The sequence below is a fragment of the Pelophylax lessonae genome, assembly GCF_965119305.1.
Source record: "Pelophylax lessonae genome assembly, chromosome: 7".
Classification (NCBI taxonomy): Eukaryota; Metazoa; Chordata; class Amphibia; order Anura; family Ranidae; genus Pelophylax; species Pelophylax lessonae.
Genome location: NC_138774.1, coordinates 201,361,451 through 201,384,596, shown reverse-complemented (window position 1 = coordinate 201,384,596; position 23,146 = coordinate 201,361,451). Strand labels below are relative to the sequence as shown.

Here is a 23,146-nt window from a genome sequence, read left to right as displayed (position 1 = left end):
CATTTTTGGTAGTTTTTCCTGAACCAGGCTACAAAATCCAGTTTCGCTCTTACCCCCCGGCAAGGTTCTTTCCTCTCAACTTGCGCCTGCCCCCGGACCGCTTACAGGGTCTGTTTTGGGGCGGTACAAGACCTGTTACTTCAAGGGGTGATTGTCCCGGTTCCGAAATCTGAATGTTTTCAGGGTTTTTATTCAAACCTGTTTACAGTTCCCAGGAAGGAAGGCAAGGTGGGTCCAATCCTGGACCTCAAGGTGCTGAACTGCTTTGTGCGGGTGCAGAAGTTCAGAGTGGAGTCTATTCGCACGGTGGTGGCATTCCTGCATCAGGGGGATTTTCTTGCCTCTATCGACATCGACATCAAGGACACCATATGAACTCTGCGGGAGTTTGGCTGGATTCTGAGTTTTCAGAAGTTTGCTCTGGTTCCGTTCACAAGTTGGACTATCTGGGTCTAAATCTGAATTTGGCCTTAGTCAGAGTGCTCTTTCCTCTGGATAAATTCCAGAAACTGCAGGCTGCGATTCATCTCCTGCTGTCCAGCAGATGGTCATCCCACCAGACTTGCATGCGGGTGCTGGGCCCGATGGTGTCTATCTTCGAGGCGGTTCCGTTTTCACAGTTCCATACGAGTCCCCTGTAAAGGGGGATTTTGGCCAAATGGGACGACTATGCAGTCTCTGCACAATCAGATCCGGCTAATCGGGGGAATGAAAGAGTCCCTGATACAGTGGCTTCAGTCTCCGGCGCTTCTCCTTGTATTGGACAGTTGTCACCACGGATGCCAGCCTGTCCAGCTGGGAAAGCGTCCCCTGCAAAAATTCTGCTCAGGGGATCTTGACACTGGAAGAGTCCAGACTACGATTAGTGTCTTAGAACTCTGAGCAATCAGACTGTGCCTGGACCATTGGACGGATCGTCTTCAGGGATGTCGAGTGCGCATTTAATCAGGCAATGCCACGGCCGTGGCTTATGTCAATCACCAAGGGGGCACAAGAAGTGTCCTGGCGGCTCTGGAGGTAGCCGATATTCTAAGGTGGGCAGAAAGGTTCATTCCAGCCCTCTCAGCCATACATATTCCAGGGGTGGAAAACTGTCAGGTGAATTACCTGTCGGCAGGCGTTTGACCAAGGGGAGTGTTCCCTTCATCTGGAGGGGTTTTATCAGTTGTGTCTCCGGTCGGGCATTCCCGAGGTGGATCTGTTGTTGTCCTGGCTCAACAGAAAGGTGCAGAGGTTTGTGGCTTGATAACGGAATACTCTGGCGGACGCTATAGACACGCTGGTGACCCTGTGGGGTCAGTATCATCTGATTTACGCCTTTCCTCCTCTTAAGCTTCTGCCAAGACTTCTACACGGTATCGAGGCAGAAGAGACTGCAGTCATCTTAGTGGCCCCGGACTGGCCTCACTGGGCTTAGTGTGCCGATCTGGTCGCCAACGTTCCTTGGAAGCTTCCTCTCCGGGAGGATCTGCTGTCCAAAGGACCAATCTTCTATCCTGCTTTAAAGTTGCTGGCTTTGACGGCTTGGCTGTTGAACGCCAGGTGCCGATGGATAGAGGTTTATCTGAGTCAGTGATTCCAATGCTATTAAAAGCTAGGAAATCTACTTCTAGGAAGATCTACCATTGTACGTGGAAGACGTACATTGCGTGGTGTGAGTCTCTTGGGGTTCATCCCCGTTCGTTTTCGGTTGCTCGGATCTTGACCAACGGGGAGGGGTTGAGCAGAAACTGGCCTTGAGTATTATCAGGGGCTCATGGCCACACACTCCCTGGTGCATACTTTTCTTCAGGGAGTTTGGCACTTGACTTCTCCAGTGCGATCTCCTTTACCGCCTTGGGACCTCAATTTGGTGCTCTCAGTCCTACAGAAGCCTCCCTTTGAGAATCTTCAGGAGATTCACCTGCTTACGACGTCCCAGAAAGTGACCTTTTTTGGTGGCTTTTACTTCTGTGCGCAGGGTGTCGGAATTGGCGGTGTTACCCTGTCCTTTACCTTGATAGTTCACAGATATAAGGTGGTTCTTCGCCTCTGTCCGTCGTTCCATCCAAAGGTTGTCTCTGAAAGACATTGTGTTGCCTTCCCTGTGTCCAAGCCCAAAACATCCGAATGAAATTGCTTTGCATGCTTTGGTTGTGGTCCGGGCGGTTAGGGTGTACCTGGCAACTTCGGAGTCTTTTAGGAAATCAGACTATTTGTGTTCACGGATGAGAGTTGTCCGCTTCCTCTGCGACCATTTCCACATGGATCAGACAGACGGTGGTTCGGGACTATTCCATCAAGGGTCAGGTTCCTCCTTTCCCTGTCAAGGTGCATTCTACTTGGGCGCTCAGTGCCTCCTGGGCCTTCCGTTATCAAGTGTTAGTGACGCAGGTTTGCAAGGTGGCCACCTGGTCATCGATGCACACTTTCACAAAGTTCTAGAAAGTGGATGTGTTGGCATCTGCGGATGCTTCCTTTGGCCGCAAAGTTTAGCAGGCTTTTGTTTAGAGGACCTGGTCCTCTTTGAGTGTATTGTTTTTCAGGTGGGGTCCAGTTTTTTTTGGATGAACTCCTGTTTACCTGGTTGCGCTATAGTTTAGCCTTGGGAATTTCTTTTTCGCTATTCCTACCCCTCATGTTTTACACTGCTTTGGGATGTCCCAATCTTTAGGAAGATCAGGAGCTGTGTCCGTCAATGAACAAAAGAGAAAATGGGATTTTCGACTTGCCGTAAAATCCATTTCTCTGATGTATAGTGATGGATACAGCACCCACCCCTCTGTGAAGTTGTAATTCTTCTGACACTGCTTGTATCAAAACGGAGAACCTATAGCAGAGAGAGTATATGCCCTGGGACTGCCCATAGGCGTAGCCGGACTTTTTTTTTCCGCCTAGTGTCCTACTCCTGTAGGGGGCAGTATAATCCAATGGTTAAGAAGATCAGGAGCTGTATCTTTAATAAACATCAGAGAAAAGGATTTTCCAGTAGGTCCAAAATCCCAATTTTTGTGTGCGAAATGTTGTGCAGATCCTTAGAGGTGGGAGGTCAGTCGTTTTGTATGTTCACATCGGTTGAGTCAGACATCACAGAATACATAAATTAAGGGCATGCAATACAAGCAGGTAACTTAATTGGGATGCAGATTTTTGTGCAGATAACTTAATTAATTCTCCGCTTCTATCCATGCATTTAGTGTTGCATCCTAAGGACAAGAAGTAAAAGGAAACCCCCTAACAACCCCTGCACTATCCAAAAAAAAGCAATGGCTTTGGTGCTAAAAATAATTGTGTGCCTCAATTTTATGAAACTACACCTAAGACAAAAACTCTGGTTTTCAGACTCGTACACATAAAGCTATATATATTCATACATAAATGTGATACTCCTAAAAGAAACCATAGTAATGAGAAAATGCTTTAAAGAAATTACAGAAGGGAGACTCATACAATGAGGGTGTTATGGCCTTAGCAGTTGTGTTTTAGTTATGAGGGACATAAGAGAAGATCATCTGGTGAGAGAGAATTTCGCAGATCAAGGCTATGGTATTTGAGGATGGAGAAAGCCTAATATGTGAAAAGAAGTTCCATAGAATAGGAGCAGCATGATGAAAATCCTAAAGATTTTCTGCTAGTTGCGGACACTAAATAAATTCTAAAAAAGCATAAACAGAGGGCACACCAGCCTTGCGCATTACCTTAAAAACTCTTGTTTATTGAAGAAATTAAACAGATGTGTACTCACAAATAGACATGGGCCAAACACCCCCCCCCCCCCTGCTCGGTTCGCAGCAGTACTCCGAACAGGGGAAATGTTCTAACCCGAACGACGAACCCTATTGAAGTCTATGGGATCCGAACAGGAAAAGTCAAGTGGCCATTTTAAAAGCTTAAATTCAGGTAATTGGCCATAAAAGGGGTATGGGGGTCTGGGTATTGCCCTAGGGGACATGTATAAAAACATTTTTTTTTTTTTTTTTAAACGGTTGTTCTTTTTCAGGAGCAGTGAATTTAATTATGCTTAAATATAAATGAAAAATTCCTTTAAATATCGTGCCTGGAGGGTTCCCTTAATGTGCCTGTAAAGTGGCGCATCTGTAGCATGCAAAGAAATGCAGCAAAAATTCAATTTCTAAAGAAAAAAAAAACGAGGCAAATCATATTGAAAATGACTCGGGGTTATAATTGCCGGCAACCAGTTATTGAGAAAATAAAGAAGAAACCGACGTGGGGTGCCCCCCAGAAGGGTCTGATATGGATGTGGAGGGGAACCCTACGCCAAAATTTAAAAAAAAATGCCGTGGGGTCCCCCCCAAAATCCATAGCAGACCCTTATCCCCCCTGAACCATACCAGGCCACATGCCCTGGGTTGTGGTTGTGGAGGACTGCAGGCGGGGGGGCTTATCGGAGTCTGGAAGCCCTCTTTAAATGGATACTCCCCCGATCCCCCCCAGACCCCATGTCCCCCCCCATGTGAATGAATATTCACCCCTACCCATTCACCAAAAAAGTGTCAAAAAGTAATAAACACAAGAGACACGTTTTTGACAATTCTTTTACTAAAAAATAAAAAAATTGTGTTCCTCGATGTTAATTCATTGTCAATCACACAGCCTGCCGCATCACCGACCAAAAAAATCTAAAATGCTCCCACCTCCTGGGAGGCCTCCCGCTGAATGCCTTCTCTGCGCGTTGACATTTCTTATATAGGTAAGGGGTGGAGCCATCTGGCTACATCACACCATGGCACCGCCCCCTTCTGATATCACGGACTGGTGCATGCTGGGCATGATGCCAGAAGTGGCGATGCCACCAGGTGACATGGCCAGGTGGCCCCACCCCTTACCTATATAAGAAATGTCAAAGCGTAGAGGAGGCATTCAGCGGAAGGCCTCCCAGGAGGCGGGATCTTTTTTTTTTTTTTTTTTTTTGGGTCAGCGACGATGCAGCGGGCGGTGTGATTGACGATAAATTTACATAGAGGGGCGCTTTTTTTAAATATTTTTTAATAAAGGAATTGTCAAAATCTTGTCTCTTGTGTTTATTACTTTTTGACACTTTTTTGGTGAATGGGTAGGGGTACTATGTACCCGATACACATTCACATGGTGGGGGGCCAGAATCTGGGGGTTCCCTTGTTAAAGGAGGCTTTCAGATTCCGATATGCCCCCCACCTGCAGACCCCCACATCCACAGCCCGAGGTTGTAGGGAAGAGACCCTACAAGATGCATTGGGGTTGGGGGGCAGAGTTGGGGGGGTGAGGGCATTTGGCCTGGTATGGTTTGCGGGGGGGGGCGTGATCGTCCCTCCCCCTTTCCTGAACTGCCACACTGCATATCCCATAAGGGTCTGGTATGGATTTTGGGGGGGACCCCTCCCCCCCCCCCCCCCGCCATTTATTTTTTTTTTTCAATTTTGGAGTTGGGTACCCTGGACCTAGTATGGACTGGGAGGAACCCCATGCTGTTTTTTTTCTATATTTTTTTACTGTTCAGCTGTCAACGGGGAAACCCATTGACAGCCGATGACTCATCGGTTGTTAAGGTTGCCACGACCGGCTTCCTGGCCCTGCTCCTTAACAACCAGCACAAAGCTTTGCCCTATCAGGGCACATAATGCACTGTGCAGCGCTTGGTGCATTGCAGGATATTCGTCGGGGCAAACACCTTGCAAATTCGGGTGTTTGGCGAATGGCCGAACAGGCAAATGTTCGGCCCGAACTCATGCTTGGGCCAAACCATTTGCCCATCCCTACTCACAAACAGCACATGATATCAAGCTCATCGATATCCACAATGACCCGCACACTCTGGTCCACTACGCCAATCTCAGGATAGGTAAGACGATTTCAATGACTGATGCGTTTCGAGGGTAGGTACCCTCTTCTTTTTGGGCTTCCCCAGTCCTAAGGGGGCTGCCAAAGTCTTGCCCAGCTTCAAGCTGTCAAAGACCTAAGGTCCTCTATTGCGGCAACATCCACCTTGGTTTCAGAAGGTTGTTCGTTTTGCTTGCACTAAAAAAATAATTTAAGTCCCTGCTTGTTTGTGTTACTCATGCAAAACTCTTTGTTTCATTTTAGGTTCTTGACCTCCATGACAACCAGATTTCATCTCTTCCTGCTGACATTGGACAGCTTACATCTTTACGGGTAAAGAAGATACTAAAAGTTTGAATAACGGGCCATGCTCCCATGGAGTATGGGGACAACCGGGGTAACATATATCTACACTGTACCATTTAGCTTCATATGCAGTGCCTTTGAAAAACTATTCATACCTTTTGAAATTTTCCACATTTTGTCACAACCAAAAACGTAAATATCTGAAAAGTGTGGCGTGTATTTGTATTCAGCCCCCTTTACTCTGATACCCCTAACTAAAATCTAGTGGAACCGATTGCCTTTAGAAGTCACCTATTTAATAAATAGAGTTCACCCGTGTGTAATTTAATCCTCGTATAAATACAGCTGTTCTGTGAAGCCCTCAGAGGTTTGTTGGAGAACGTTTGTGAACAAACAGCATCATGAAGGCCAAGGAATACACCAGACAGGTCAGGGATAAAGCTGTGGGGAAGTTTAACCACTTCCGCTCCGGAAGGTTTTACCCCCTTAATGACCAGGCCATTTTTTTTGCAAATAGGCACTGTGTTACTTTAACGAAAAATTGCGCGATTGTGCGAAACTGTACCCAAATACAATTGATGTCCTTTTTTTCCACAAATAGGGCTTTCTTTTGGTGGTATTTGATCACCTCTGCGCTTTTTATTTTTGTGCGACCCTTTTGAAAAAAAACACAGTATTTTTTACTTTGTGCCATAAACCTTCTCAATAAAAAAATAAAAAATCTTATTTTTTTATCAATTTAGGACAATTTTGTATTCTGCTACATAATTTTGGTAAAAAAAAAAATCCCAATAAGCGTATTTTAATTGGTTTGCGCAAAAGTTTTAGCGTTTACAAACTATGGGATAGATTTTTGGACTTTTTATTTATTTTATTAGTAATGGCGGCGATCAGGGATTTTTAGCGGCACTGCGACATTGCGGCAGGCAAATCGGACCCCTAACTGACATTTTTTACACTTTTTGGGGACCAATGACATTAATACAGTAATCAGTGCTAAATTATATGTACTGTTACTGTATAAATGACACTGGCAGGGAAGGGGTTAACACTGGGGGTGATCAAAGGGTTAAATATATGCCTAAATGTGCTTACTGACTGGGGGGGGGGCTCTGTGACAGGCACAGAGAGATTGGGGTTTCAGCTTAGCTGAAACTCATGATCTCTTTCTGCCTGTGTGACTCCCCTGCTTTGTTTACATAAGCAGGCGGGTCTTCTGTCAGTTTCTGTGACGATTGTGGGAGGCTGGCGGCGATCGCCGTCGCTCCTCCCACGGTCTCGGCGGCGCGCTGCATGCACATAATGACGTAGATCTACATGATTATGCGCAGCCAAGCCGCCCTGCCACAGTAAATCTGTGTGGGGCGGTCGGCAAGTGGTTAAAGCAGGGTTAGTTTCCCATGCTTGGAACATCTCACAGAGCACTGTTCAACCCATCATCGAAAAATGGTATGGCACAACTGCAAACCTAGCAAGACATGGCCATCCACCTAAACTGACAGGCCACGCAAGGAGAGCATTATTCAGGGAAGCAGCCCCATGATAACTCTGGAGGACCTGCAGAGATGCACGGCTCAGGTAGGACAATCTGTGCACAGGACAACTATTAGTCGTGCGCTCCACAAATCTGACCTTTATGGAAGAGTGGCAAGAAGAAAGCCATTGTTGAAAGAAAGTCATAAGAAGTCCTGTTTGCAGTTTGCAAGAAGCCATGTGGGGGACACAACAAACATGTGGAAGAAGGTGCTCTGGTCCGATGTGACCAAAATTGAACTTTTTGACTTAAAAGCAAAACACTATGTGTGACGTAAAACGAACACTGCACATCACCCTGAACACATTATCCCCACCGTGAAACATGATGGTGGCAGCATCATGTATTAGGGATTCTTTTCTTCAGCAGGGACAGGGAAGCTGGTCAGATTTGTTGGGAGGATGGATGGAGCCAAATACAGGGCAATCTTAGAAGAAAACCTGTTAGAATAGGCAAAAGTCTTGAGACTGGAGCGGAGGTTCATCTTCCAGCAGGACAACGACCCTAAACATACAAAGCTACAATGGAATGGTTTAGATCAAAGCATAGTCATGCTTTGACCCAGTCAAAGTTCAGACCTAAATCCAATTGAGAATCTGTGTCAAAACTTGAAAACTGCTGTTCCGACACTCTCCATCAAATCTGACAGAGCTTGAGCTGTTTTGCAAAGAAAAATGGGCAAAAGTTTTGCTCTCTAGATGTGCAAAGGTGGTAGAGACATATCCAAAAAGACTTGTATCTGTAAATGCAATGAAAGGTGGTTCTACAAAGTATTGACTCAGGGGGGCTGAATACAAATGCACGCCACACTTTTCACATATTTAGTTGTAAAAAACTTTGAAAACCATTTTCCTTCCACTTCACAATTATGTGCCACTTTGTGTCGGTCTATCACATAAAATCCCAATAAAATACATTTACGTTTTTGGTTGTAACATGAAGAACAAAATGTGGCAAATTTCAAGGGGTATGAATAACTTTTCAAGGCACTGGAGTGCTATCCTTAAGTGTGCTACATGGAAATAGATGGTGTTATTTTATGAACTAGGCTGAATACTGTAAAAGGCACATTTACCAAAGTACCACAAGAGTTAAAAAGAAAACAAATGACATTGGGTACAATGAGGATATGCCTAACACAGTAACTTAAGGCAACAAGTCAGAATTCTGGTTGCTTTAGGTGACTTCATCTTTCACATTAATAATCAGCTTATTGATTACATCTTTTGACTTCTTAAGCCTAGTACACACGGGCCAAATGTTGGCCAGCATTAGCCGGTTCAATAGAAACCGGACGATGTTCGGCCCGTGTATGGCAGCCGGGCCGACAGAAGCCGGCCATTCGGCTGGCTTCTATCGAAGGCTCATGACTGAAAAATGTCTGGCGACCAGCTCCCATTTAGAGGTCTCAGCCAGTGGCTGAGAGTGCTGGCGGGGGGCTGTCCCCCTGTCGGAACACAACAGCTAAGCAGGGGAGATCGCTGTAATGACATTGGATTGTTAGTACAGCAGTTCCGACCTAAGCTGTCATGGAGTTGAACAAAAAAAAAAAAAATTAGTAGTGTGTACGATGCTTTAGCCTTGTGTTTAGGAAGCCATTGTTCATGTTCATGTCCTTCATTTGCAGGTGCTGAACGTAGAACGCAATGCCTTAAGGACACTCCCTGACTCCATTGGGGACCTCGTCCAGCTTCAAACCCTTAATGTGAAAGGCAAGTTTTTTTAAAACCTTGAAAAGATCTTATGATAAGTAAATAGTTTTTAGGTTTGTGGGAAATTTTTTTTCTAAACCCTCCATGGTACAAACCTTGACATGAAGTTGGAATATGCAGAATCGCCCCTAGATTGTATTTTGAATGTCATTCTAGCAAGCCACACCTTTTAGACTCAGTCCCGATTCACACTAGAACACAGTGAGTGAAATCCACAATCCATGTGTGTTTCCTGCACCGAACCGCATGGTACAAAAGTACCATGCAACCTAGTTGCAGTGCATTTCTAATATTAGTGCATGCACACCAATACTTTGTTGAAGCAACTTTTGATTTTGACAGCATTAAGTCTTTTGGGGTATGAGTCTATCAGCATGGCACATCTTGCCTTGGGAATCTTTATCCACTTCCTTGCAAAGTCCTCCAAATCTTTCAGATCGCGAGGGCATTTTCCTCTGCACGTCACAGCCCTTTTAAGGTCACCCCTTAGATTTTTGATTTGGATTCTGGCTGGGCCATTCCAAAACTTTGATCTTCTTCTGCTGAAAGCATTCTTTTGTTGGTTTGGAGGTATGCTTTGAGTTGTTGTAGTGCTGAAAGGTGAAATATCTCTTTAGCTTTTTAGAAGAGGTCTCAAGGTTTTTGTGCCAAAATTTACCGATGTTTGGAACTGTTTATAAGCCCCACCAACTTGACTAAAACTCCAGATCCAGCTGAAAAAATAGGTCTAATGCATAATACTGCCCACCACCTTGCTTCGCTATGGGTATAGTGTTTTTTTTGGTTATGCGCATTGTTGGTTTTGTGCCAAATGGGCTGCTGTGCCCGCTAAAACGCATAGGTGTGAACCTAAAGTAAACTCATCTCTGCCACAAGCACTGTTACCAGCCACATATACAGCCACAGCAAGCACTGTTACAGGTACTGTTGCAAGCATTGCCATAAATCACATATACAGCAGCAATAGTCACCATTGCTGCAAGCATGTATAGCCCAGCACCCCAAATTATCATTACAGAAGCACATTCAATAATTTTATTTAGTCCGAGGACCTTTTGCATTAGTAACTTAGATTAATTTGGCTTCTCTCCTGTGAAAGCATTTTCCCACAATCACCCCCATGATACCCCATTTAATGATTTTAAATCCCATAACTTTCACTGCTTTTACATCCCCATTATGTCTTTCTTTAATATGAATAGTAAGTATTTCTGATCCTATTCCAGTTCTAATTGATCTCAAATGTTCTTGAATGTGACCCTTCAACATGCTAATTGTTTTACCTAATAGCCACAAGGGCACATCATACAACAAATCACATATTTTGTGCGACAAGCGATCAATTCGTAAATGTATTGCCGAAATCCACCTTTACTGTATATATTTTCATCATTTAGGGGCATACAGTGCAAGACCCACAACAATAATTCCCTTTTACGGCACATGTCCGATAAAAAAGTTTTTCTTTTTTTCAGGCTGAAATTTACATCTCGCTAAATAATCCTTAATTGTCTTGCGCTTCGTAAATGCAACCACTGGACAATTTTCTGCCCTGTCCTTTAATGCTTCATCCTGCTGAGCTATATGCCAGTTTTTTTAGTGTTTTAATTTTCTGCCATTCTAGAGAATTTAAAAGAAAAGAAAAAAAGAATCCTGCTCTGTTTCTTTTTGTGTACTGCTTTGTTAAACCCTCCATATCCTGGCTACATGCTTTCAAATAAATATATGTTTTATCCCATAATTTATCATTGTCTCTCTTCTCAAACCTGTGACTGCCTGTTGAAAAAAATCATCCTTGCATAATTTTTTTCACATTAGGTCATCTAATAAATCTAATAAAAGATGTATTGGGTCATCAGCCATATACATTTTACAACAATCTTAATGCATTAATAGTGCTTGTGTACAGTGATCATTAGAGGTTACACAGGCTCCAGAATGACTACTATTGATAATGTAACAGAATACGGGTGCATATTTGAGACTGGCAACCTAGACCCCACAATCTGACACGAGAGTAGCATTAATATCTATAATATATAGTGCATAGCATGTCTCTTTTGCATTAAGAATCCTGTCTGTTCACCCATTTTTTATTTATGCCATAAAGTTCTACTTTAATATTCCTTTGTACATCATAGAAATGTACTCTTTCCCCACAGGATAACTGTTTATCAGTGCAAAATTTAAAACCTTATTTAGAAAATCAGTCCATGCATTAAGTAAGTGAAAACCCGATATATTCAATACTGCAGTCTCATCTCATCCATTTATTATGCTGGAGTCTGTGCAAGACTCCATTTCTAGAATCAGAGCTAGAATCTGTTGTCCAGTAATCATTATTCCTCTTTTATCACCTATTCCCCGAAGGATCTTAATTCTTTAGGAAGAAGTGAAGTGAAGATCTTTCCCCCGGGAAGGTCCTGCTCATCTCTTACACATTTTTCAATTTTGCAAGCTTGTTCATCTTTTTTTAAATATACAATTTCTTTTTGGATTTAATCGCAATTTTCTTTACGTAATCTGGATTATAATTCATCTCTTCCTGAACCTGTTTTGCATCTATGTTGTATTCTTTCTCTGATCTCCACAATGCCAACCACATTAGTTGTTTTGAATGGTCAAGATGTACTGAGAATTCCAGCATTATCATATTACTTGCTAGCTTTACCAGTCCCAGTAACTTTATTTATCCATAGCATTATATAAGCAATGCTCAACAACACAAGCACTAATAGCCTTTGCAGCTGTCCCGCACCTTGATAACTCTGTGAATAGCAAATCTGCGTCCTGTCTGTCAGGCCGGAGAGTCTATTATCGGTTATCCCTTCCATCACTGAGCATACTCATTTGCTTTACCTCCTGTAACATTTGTGGTCACACTAAAGCAACCATCCCAACATTCCATGTAAAATAGATGTGTGGCACTCACTTTAAAGCTAGCTATAGATGGATCGAATCTCGGTCGGTTCAGCAGGGACTAGCTGAGATTCGATCCATCTATGGACATGCTGGTTGTACTGAAGTCTATTCATCAATCAGCTTTGGTACAACTTGCCTGTCAGATTTTTTGCATGCGATCACTGCCGGTTGCTATAGCCGCCAGCAAAGATCATTGTGTTCTGCTGGCAGGGAAGTCTCCCCACCGGCAGGATACAATAGCCCTGTCGAAGGGAATCCCCCCATTAACACTGACTGCATTAATGGGGAAATTGAGCAATTGAGCAAATTGAGCAATTGAGCAATTTTGTTTCTATCCTCTCGTGGTGGAAGGAAAAAAATTGTATAATCTATGGCTTGCTTTAGTAACTCTAAAGGGTGTTCAGACTAGTATACATTGAAGAGATTTCCCTTTAGAGATCCCACCTTTTATGTACTTGTTATTTTGAAACTCAAACCCCCACTTCTGCGTATGTCTGGTCAGCAGCATATCAATGGGTTTACTTGCTGCCTATCTGTGCACAGCTGAAGCAATTGTATGTAAAAAATCTCAAATCAAATTAATGTAATGGAAAACCCATACAGTAAACCCCCCTCCATTGCGGGGGTTACGTTCCGGACCCAGCCGCGAAAAGTGAAATTCCGCGAAATAGAAAAACCCTATTAAAATGCATTGTAGGCATGATTTTTTTACTGTCACTGTACGTGTAGAAGCATTTTAAGGTCTTTAAACACACTTTTAAAACAATAGAAACTCATTTAAACACATAAAAGATACTTAGAGACAGAGCAAGAGCTATGAAAAACACAAAAATCTTTCATTTTTAATGATTTATATAGTAAAATAACATTACAAAAAAAAACGCGAATTACCGGGACCGCAAAAACTGAACCGCGATGTAGCGGGGGATTACTGTATATCTCTTTTTGTTAGTAATTATTGTAAGGAGGCATTCTCCTCTTTTAAAGTTACTCTACCACACCTCTGGGTGTCTGCTCTATATGTGCTAGCAACCTTTTATGGTTGTAAATGGGAAAGAGCCACATTGGATAAAATAATCTTCAATTAGCTCTTCTTACCTTGGGCGCGGCTTTATGCATTCACCCCTGTTTGCAGTGGACAGTTGGGTTTATTTTATGGGGCCTCTCCACTCCATCTGATGTGACTGGCATCAGGCTAGTTGAACTCTATATGTGCTTTCTGTGTGGTTTAGTTTTGTTGACAATTAACAAAATGGTAGCCTTGAGGGCATGTGCTGACGGATTCATGGAGGATACAGTGGAGTTGCAGTAAAGGACACGTCCCTTGTGTCATACTAATGTTAAATTTTTTGTTTTTTCCTCTTTTACTCCAGCAAATAAACTGAAGGTTCTTCCACCAACAATAGGTGGGCTGCGCTGCCTCCGCACTTTAGACATCAGGGAAAACAGACTGAATGAGCTGCCTCCAGCTCTGGCCAATGTCCGCACCTTAGAGGTAAGCAAAGATTTCTGTTAAATGGTGTTCACCCCTAAACCAGGTGGGAATTAAAGTAAAATTAAACTTCAAACTACTAATTTGCTTCAGCAGTCGGACGCTCACAAGGTCCCTTGCCGGTATCTTCTCTTTGGCTTCTTCCGGGTGCTGGTGTTTGGCCACCTTGATTGGCCGGTGCACTCCCATTCATGCGTAGGAGTGCAGTCTTCCCATCACACAGGTCACAAAAGACTGTGATCAGACAGGTAGGTTTACTTTATTGCAGAACAGTCATTGCAGGGTTGATTTACTAAAACTGGAGAGTGCAAAATCTAGTGTAGCTCTGCATAGAACCCAATCAGCTTCTAACTTCAGCTTGTTTAATTAAGCTTTTACAATAAAACCTGAAAGCTGATTAGTTTCTATTCAGAGCTTAACCAAAATTTGCACTCTCCAGTTTTAGTAAATCAAGCTCTGCATGTTTCTTCTGCAATAAAGAGCCTGCCTGCTCCCGATTTGTTTTTTTTTTTTTTTTTTTCTTTTTAGACTTTAGTTGTACTTTAACTATAACTGGATTAACATAATGAATATCCTGTCCCTTGCTGTGGCATTAGCCTAAGGCTGGCCATACATTATACAGTTTTCTTGTACAATTTTCCTTTAGATTTACCAAAACCATATAATATGAGATCATACCTAAACACTTTCAATTTGTATGCAGACAGACCGCATTAAAAACCAGGCAGAGAGTTGGAGTCTGGCTTTAAATAAAAGAACATAAATGTATCAATTTAGTACTAAGGCTGAGAAAAAATGTCTTCTCTGTTTAAAGAAATACCATATATTACATTGTTTCAAGAATCTTATTCTTAATGTATTATGTGTGCCATATTGACAGACCATGTCTTTGGATGCGGCAGTCATGGTGTTTCCTCCAGCATCCGTGTGTAGTGAGGGGACAGAAGCTATTCAGCAATTCCTGTGCAAGGGTAAGTTTCCACTATTGAGCAAGTCCTTCACCTGCAGTATATTTTAGAGTTGATGTTCCATTCCCTGATTAATGCAGCTGATATTCTACACCATTGCAAATGTGTATGTTCCTGCTGGTACTAGGGTACATGGCGGCAAGCCATGGACCAGTCTGCCCACGTTCACATTTGACATGTAAAATCAGAGCCAATTGCTGGGGCGATGGCACCGTCTGAATCGGTGCGAAGCTGACTTTGCAGTGCCGCACCGATTCCCAAAAGTAGTTTCTGTACTACTTTTGGCAACTTCGGGGGGTGGTATTTTCAATAGACATCTGTGTCGGACTGAAATGCCGGTTTGAAATCTTGGGAGTTCAGCTTTCAAGCCCGCATTCAATATTAACCTAGGCTTAACCAGACTTAAAAGTGGGAGTAAACTCCCTTTGTTGTTTTGTACCTACAGGTAAACCTATAATAAGGATTACCTGTGGGTACAGTAAATATCTCATAAATGTGCACCGTTTAGGAGATATTTACATGTGTAGCAGCCAGTGACGTCACAGGCACATGTGCACAGCGCTCCCAATAGGTGCCATGCTATCAATTGAGAGAGATGTGCCGCAGACTTCTGCGCGCATGTGGTTTTGCAATTCAAAGGGCTGGAGACCAGGTGAAGATGGATTCCCTGTCAGTGGTGACAGAGCGCCGCTGTCTGTCTTTTAGGTAAGTCTGTCATAATGTGCTAGTATGCGGTGCATGCTAGTAAGAACTGCCACCAATAGACATTTGAATCTCCACCTTTTTGAAATGGTATAGCAGTGCAGCCTCAGATTTTCTTTAATTCTAAGCTTGTTTTTTCTCACTATTCACGCAGATGTGTCAGGTTGTAAGGCTTTCTTGTTTCATTACTGAGCTTAGTGATGATAAAACATAAAGAAATCTTTTTTAAAACATTTCTGTCCTGATAAGGAGAGAATAAACCTACATATCACACAAAGTTATTCCTGGTAAAGTAAGGCAAGATTCAGGTAATTTAACCATTTCCCACCCAAGGACATACTCGTACGCCCTTGGGTTTTAGTGGTTATACCGGGATGATGCCTGCTTCTACAGGCATCATCTTGGTATCGTTGTTTGCAGCCAGTGATCCCCTTTCAGGCAGAAGTAATCTGAGTGACTAATTAGCCACTCTATCACTTCTACTGGTGGCGAAAGGGAGTCCCACCCCCCTCCTGCTGCCGCAGCCACCGCCTCTCCCAGACTCTCTGGTCCCATCGTGGAGGTCGGTAGTGATCCTGCCGGCGGAGATGGCTGCCTAGGACAGAGAGGGGAGGATCTGAAACTAAAAGTAGATTTTTACATGTAGGAGGGAAGTGTATGAAAAGGCTTGGGAAGGAGGTGGTTAAAGTACTCATTCCTGAATAGTTTTATTTATGGCAAACTAGGCTGTGCTTCACGTGTTTCTTTTTTTTTTCCTTTTTTCTGACTTTTTAAATCCTGAATATGGAAAGTTAAAATAATTCTATAATTATCTTTATTGCGCATAAACAGCTGTGTTTCTGATTCTTTCTCAGAGCTTGGAATTGTGTACTGCCCCCCATCGCAGTACCTGCTTTCTGTTTTGGAGAATGATGTTTGTGACGGAGGAACAGATTCCGTAGATGGCGCTTTTTTGAAGTCTTTGAAGGAAGAGTCCGAATGGCAGGTCAGCTGTGTCCTGAGTATGCCAAGCTAATCTTAATGATAAAAATACAAGGCTTCTCCTGAATGGCGAAGACTCATTAAATCAAGCTTGATTTTGTTTTGGCAGCAGGCGGGAAGTCTGAGGCACACATTGGCGCTTACTGCATATAGCTAATGCTACAACAGTATGTTACAGTGTACACAGCAGCCACAGTTATATAAAGAAAGGAAATAGTCCAGCTTGGCCCAAATAAACTATTTCAAATCATAGTAAAGCTGGAATTCTACTTAATGAATTACCATGTTAATACTTGAAGGCTACAAATTATTATCCTTGCACCTTGCAGTTTAGAGTGCAACTATAAAGTTTGAAAACAAAATGCTGTAAATGAGGGTGTGACAAACCCCCATTTGCTGGGACGTTCGTCACGGGTTACTGGAGGAATTGGGAGGCCAGCCTCCTGCCCACGGACTATGGCCCTGGCTTGTAGGGGAGCGCGGCTCTGGTTGGGGGTGTATGCTGGGGGACCCTTGGAGTACTGTTACTTTGAATTCAAGTCCCTGTCACCCCAAGCGACACAGACTTTGGGCCTAAGCTGCATATTACAACAAAGGACTTCACACCATGAGAGACTAAACAGATGCTAATGACATAAGACTGAGCTATGGTATACTGGGGGGATGTGAATTTGACACTAAGTTATAATAAGGTGTGCTGAAAATGGAGATGGGCAGTCTGAGAGCCTATGTCTTCTGCTTTCATCTGTTTAGAGTTGGAGTGTGTTCACACTTCTAGGAATGCGTATTCGGCTATGTTTGGGCTTGTTGTTTGTTGAATTAATTATGATAATGTTGCAGTCTCATAAACCTATTGTCTCTTTCCAGAAGGCCAAGGTATGTTAACTATGTTTGCATATGATAATGAAATCAAACTCATGAGACTGTATATATTGGAAGTGAGTTTGTGAATAAAGTGTCTTTTGCTTTACCCTTCATTGAGCTTAGGCTAATGTTTGGGGGGAATTGAGGGGCCAGGTCACTGCATCACGTGAGAGTCTGGAGACCTAAGAAAGAAATACTTGGTCCAAGTATTGGGGATCTGTTACAGAGGGGCAGGGATCTTTATCACTGTAAGAGTTGAGGAGACCCTCTGCATCCTTACCCTTCTTCCTTTACAGCATTTTTGCACTACTTTCAAAAGAGAAGTATGGCCATAGCATTTTTTGTTCTGTTCTGGGTCACAGAAGTGCACTTACTTGTGCTCTGCTGAGACCTTGGATCAAACGACAGTGGACCGAAATCTGCTGTTGGCTGACGTCACAGAGCCGCTAAAGGCTCTGGAAGGAATCTGACCATTTTGTCGGGATCTACCCAGTTACCTGATTGATAGCTGGCTCTGGCTCTCATAAGCCAGCTGTGTCTGTCCCCTCTGCAGCCCCATGCTCCAGTGAGTAATGGAGTGACAGAGCGGAGAGCAGTGACTAATGGCTATTAGTCACTGCTCTCCGCTCAGGGCTAAATGAGAACTGAGCAATCGGCTTAGAGCTGGCAGGGGACAGCTGCAGCATCATAGAGATAAGTATGGATGTTTTTTTTTTTTCTTTTTTTAGTAATCCCAAACTTATTCTTTAAGGGGGTCTATGTGTATTACCCAGATGGCTTTTTGAATTTGGTTATTACATTTCCCAGCTGCAATGATCCATGATGCGAGAATGTTAACTAAAGTTCCAGGTTCAAACTAGGAACACACAGCTGTGTATGTGATGATCGCCATGAAAGCCAATCATCGTGATCATACCCAGGCATGCTGCAGGTTTTGCGAAGGTGAGGGCCCTTGGAAGGACTGAGGTGCAGAGTTTTAGTAGCCGCCTGGTTTTCCCAAAGCACCCTGCGAGGGGTGATGGGTCTTGCTGCTGACAGCTTTCAGGTTGCAGCCTTTTGACTCACCCCAGCAGGCAATTACTGGAGACTGAGAACTAATATGCAGGAAAGAGTTTCCAGCAGCACAGGGATCTTAGCAACATAGGTCAGTAGAAAGTAACAGTCCACGGCAGTTAGGTTTGCCAAGGGCAACAGAACACAGACAAGAATCTTAACATTAGAGCCTGGAGTGCACAGGTCAGTGAAACAGAATATTGGTTGGAGTGCATGGGGTCACACTGGAACAGGAGGCAGATTGAGGTGCACAGAGTCCCTGGAGGCTGAAAGGACACTGGAAACGGGTACATGAGATACAGCAAAGGGACCGTAGGAGATGGATACACTTAGGGCACTGAAGATTACATGAAGAAAAATGACACCAAGGAGCACTCAGAACCACTGTGGAAGTCCTAGGATGCATTAGGGGTCCTGGCTGCTAGTGTGGACATTTTGCTTGAACAACGAGCCATATGCCAGTTAGTCCTTAATACAGGGCCCACTTTGCGATTGGCTGCAAAGCTGGCTGAAGCAGGAAGCGTGGAACAGATGGAACATTTCACAATTCAATTCAATTATTATGAAAAAATGAATTGAAAATAAAAAATGGCAACCTATAATAAAAATGAATATTTATTAAAATAGTGTACCAAATAAGTCTTGTATGTCCTTAAAAACATTGTAAAAACTATTCAGTTATGTTAGTTAGTCAAAGAGTTATTTATCAAATTAAGATCTATACTGACACTGCTAAATTTGGTGTGGGCAACTAGGCATCAGTGATCTCTGGTCATAATTGGATTAAAGGAAACTTGTACTAAGTAATATGTACTAAGGTAACTATAGAGGCTGTCTTTGCTGACCCCCCTCATGAACGCTGTAGCTTCTTGGCTTTCAGTGCCTTTTAAATTACTGAGCTAGAACAAGTGTGTAGCAAGATAAGTCAGTGAAGCCTGAACTCTTGTTCTGCACACTTGTTCTTTATCAGTGATTCAAAAATAAACTTATATCGTCATGACAGCCAGGCAACTAGCATGATCATAAGAAGGTCAGTAATGACAGCCTCCGCTTTTCTGCCGGTAAAGGTTTTCTGTCAGCTAAGAGAAATGAGCCACACAACCGCTGAAGTTCAATAATTAAAACTATATTATGAGAAAAGTCTGTAAGGTCTACATTTTTGCTTATAGGCAGAGCAGTGACAGCGCTGAATGCAAGTATGAATATATGGGTATGCATATACCTAGATAAATGCTCTTACAATCCTTAAAGTGCTAAATCATAAACCCCACTGTGTAAAATCAAAAATGCTAAATTAATTTTGTATCAATTATCACTCAATCAATGCTCTGGCAGTATTTAAATGCCTTCTACTTTTTATGATCTTAAGAGGCCACGTTGACAGAGTAGTCTTTGGGGTGGGATTATTTTACTGTAGGTTTGCTTGTGGAAAAAGTGGAAACTAGCTTTACTGCTGGGTATAACAATAGGTTGAAAGCTATAATGGATGTATATGAAAGATCTAAGCCTTATTCTGTTTTTTTTTTTTTTTTTTTTTTTTTTTTACAGCACAAGTTTTCGGAATACGACAAGAGAAAGGTACATGTTGTTGTCGATCTAGTTCCTCAGGGATGGGGTTTGATGTAAACCATTCCATAAACTATATAAAAACCTTCATAATACTTTTACCTTTTTAAAAAAAATATAGCAAAATCAGTAAAAACATACCAATTTCCTGATTATGTTTATCACTTATAATAATTTATTTGCTTTAGGAACAAAAAATGCTGGAAAAGCTGGATTTTGAACGTCGCTTGGAATTGGGCCAGAGAGAGCATGCTCAGCTTATGTTGCAGAGCAATTCTCAGAAGGATGAGATGTTACAGACAGTCAAAGAGGTGAGTGTAGCAGTTTGTAGCTCATACAAGCACGTTCCTCTGCACATTGACCTTCCCTATGCGAGGACCTGTTTATAAATCATTTTGGGTCATATTTTTTTATTTAACTTTTTAAAATACATTTTAAGCTAATGATTTATATCTGTTTTATATACACAGTATACAGTATACAGTATCTCACAAAAGTGAGTACACCCCTCAGTTTTGTAAATATTTTATTATATCTTTTCATGCGACAACACTGAAGAAATTACACTTTGCTATAATGTGAAGTAGTAAGTGTACAGCTTGTATAACAGTGTAAATTTGCTGTCCCCTCAAAATAACTCAACACACATCCATTAATGTTTAAACCACTGGCAACAAAAGTGAATACACCCCTAAGTGAACATGTCCAAATTGGGCCCATTTATCCATTTTCCCTCCCCGGTGTCATGACTCGTTAGTGTTACAAGGTCTCAGGTGTAAATGGGGAGCAGGTGTGTTAAATTTGGCATTATCGCTCTTACTCTCTCATACTGGTCACTGGAAGTTCAATATGGCACCTCATGGCAAAGAACTCTCTGAGGATCTGAAAAAAAGAATTGTTGCTCTACATAAAGATGGCCTATATAAGGCTGTAAGAAGACCCTGAAACTGAGCTGCAGCACAGTGGCCAAGGCTATACAGCGGTTGTACAGGACAGGTTCCACTCATAACAGGCCTCGCCATGGTCAACCAAAGTAGTTGAGTGCACATGCTCAGCGTCATATCCAGAGGTTGTCTTTGGGAAAAATACGTATGAGTGCTGCCAGCATTGCTGCAGAGGTTATTTATTATTTATTTATTTCAGGTACTTGTATAGCGCTGTCAATTTACGTAGCGCTTTACATATACATTGTACATTCACATCAGTCCCTGCCATCAAGGAGCTTACAATCTAAGGTCCCTAACTCACATACATACACAGTAGGGCCAGTAGGGAGGAAACCGGAGTACCCGGAGGAAACCCACGCAGGCACAGGGAGAACATGCAAACTACAGGCAGGTAGTGTTGTGGTTGGGATTCGAACCAACGACCCTCTTGCTGCTAGGTGAAAGTGCTAACCACTACACGACTGTGCCGCCCTTGGGAAGGGTTGGGGGGTCAGCCTGTCAGTGCTCAGACCATGTGCCGCACACTGCATAAAATTGGTCTGCATTGCTGAAGAAGTTGAGGGTAAAGGTGATGGACTGGCCAAGCATGTCTCCAGACCTAAACCCTGTTAAGCATCTGTGGGGCATCCTCAAAATGGAAGGTGGAGGAACACAAGGTCTCTAACATCCACCAGCTCCGTGATGTCATCATGGAGGAGTGGAAGAGGACTCCGGTGGCAACCTGTGAAGCTCTGGTAAACTCCATGTCCAAGAGGGTTAAGGCAGTGCTGGAAAATAATGGTGGCCACACAAAATATTGACACTTTGGGCCCAATTTGGACTTTTTCACTTAGAGGTGTACTCACTTTTGTTGCCAGCAGTTTAGACATTAATGGCTGTGTGTTGAGTTATTTTAAGGGGACAGCAAATGTATGCTGTTATACAAGCTGTCCACTCACTACTTTACATTGTAGCAAACTTTAATTTCTTCAGTGTTGTCACATGAAAAGATATAATAAAATATTTACAAAAATGTGAGGGATGTACTCACTTATGTGAGATACTGTATATTGTAGGAGTCAGCTTCAAATGTGTAGCCCGCAGAAAGGTAGCCCAGATGCCCAACGTTTCCAGTTTTCCAAAAGTTTGCATGTTTTTATGGTCACCATTGATTTAAACACCAAGCCAAACAAGATTCTGTCGCGGGCTGTTTACGCAATCCAGTACACAACAATACGTTAGTCTCCTAGCTATTTATGAGACATTTTGGGTCAGCTCCGACCTTGAGGTTTCTTCAGCAGTCTGCATGCAGTCTCTCTCTAAACACACTACCACCTTAAATTATACCCCAGGTGGTCAGTGCTTAACCTCTCTGCATACTGCTGCACTGACCTACCACTATCACCCGCTTATTTTCCAAAAAAACATTGTCTAGTGCATTGGTTTTCAAACTGCGGTCTGGGGGCCAGATGCGGCCCTTTGCTTGCCTTTACCTGGCCCTTGGGGCACTATTCCTCCCATTAATACGAGACACTATTCTCCCACTTACACCAATAATGGAGCACTATTCCTCCCTATGATACCAACGATGGGGTACTATTCCATCCCCCTAATACCAAATGTGACGATGTTTACTTTTCACTGATGACAGGAAAATTTCCACTCCTGCTAGCAACAGCCCAGCCTCTCTAAAGTCTGGAGACCAATAAACTGGCCCTTTTGTTTAGAAAGTTTGGGGCCCCCTGGTCTAGAGGGCAGGTCAGCTTCATCCACAACAATGCCCAGAACCCACTGGGGCTGTTTTTACAGTAAGTGACATTATACTGGAGGAAGGGGGCGGGGTTCCTAATGATAAGTCACCTTGAAGGTGTTAAAGTATTGTTGCAGAGAGAGACAACTTAAAGTATTTAAAGTAAGAGAGTGCTTACTGGAAGTGAATTGGACAATTCACTGGATTTGAACACTGATTTGCTTCTCTTACGTGCACCTGGCATACCTTGTTTAAATACTTATACGTTTTTTGCCTTTTTTCTATCTCAGGCTATGTATAAGTTAGGGATGAGGGCCCTCTAGTGGTGGATTTAAACTTTGCATTTGTGTTTCCCAGGAGCAATCCAAGTTAGAGAAGGGGCTCAATGAACATCACCGCCAGCTGCAGTGTGAACGTCAGAGGTTGCAGGATCAGCTGAAGCATATGGAGAAGGGAATATCGCATCGTATATCAAACTTGCTGGAAGAAAACCACAGGTCAGGTCTCATATTCCAAGTCTTTTTTTTTTTTTTCTGGTAACAAACAAGAAGTCTTATTTAGAGATATGATATTG

The 23,146-nt window shown here is 42.9% G+C and overlaps 1 protein-coding gene across 1 annotated transcript in view; it reads left to right on the top strand.

Annotated features, from left to right (window-relative positions):
• The window catches only part of LRSAM1 (leucine rich repeat and sterile alpha motif containing 1), a 116,824-nt gene that overhangs the window by 41,799 nt on the left and 51,879 nt on the right, over positions 1-23,146 (top strand). Inside the window, exons 6-13 of the mRNA XM_082263002.1 lie at positions 6,061-6,129; positions 9,264-9,348; positions 13,644-13,765; positions 14,643-14,733; positions 16,287-16,417; positions 19,879-19,908; positions 20,085-20,207; positions 22,930-23,069. Coding sequence (XP_082119128.1) covers positions 6,061-6,129; positions 9,264-9,348; positions 13,644-13,765; positions 14,643-14,733; positions 16,287-16,417; positions 19,879-19,908; positions 20,085-20,207; positions 22,930-23,069 — 791 coding nt within the window. The remainder of the gene's footprint in view (positions 1-6,060; positions 6,130-9,263; positions 9,349-13,643; positions 13,766-14,642; positions 14,734-16,286; positions 16,418-19,878; positions 19,909-20,084; positions 20,208-22,929; positions 23,070-23,146) is intronic.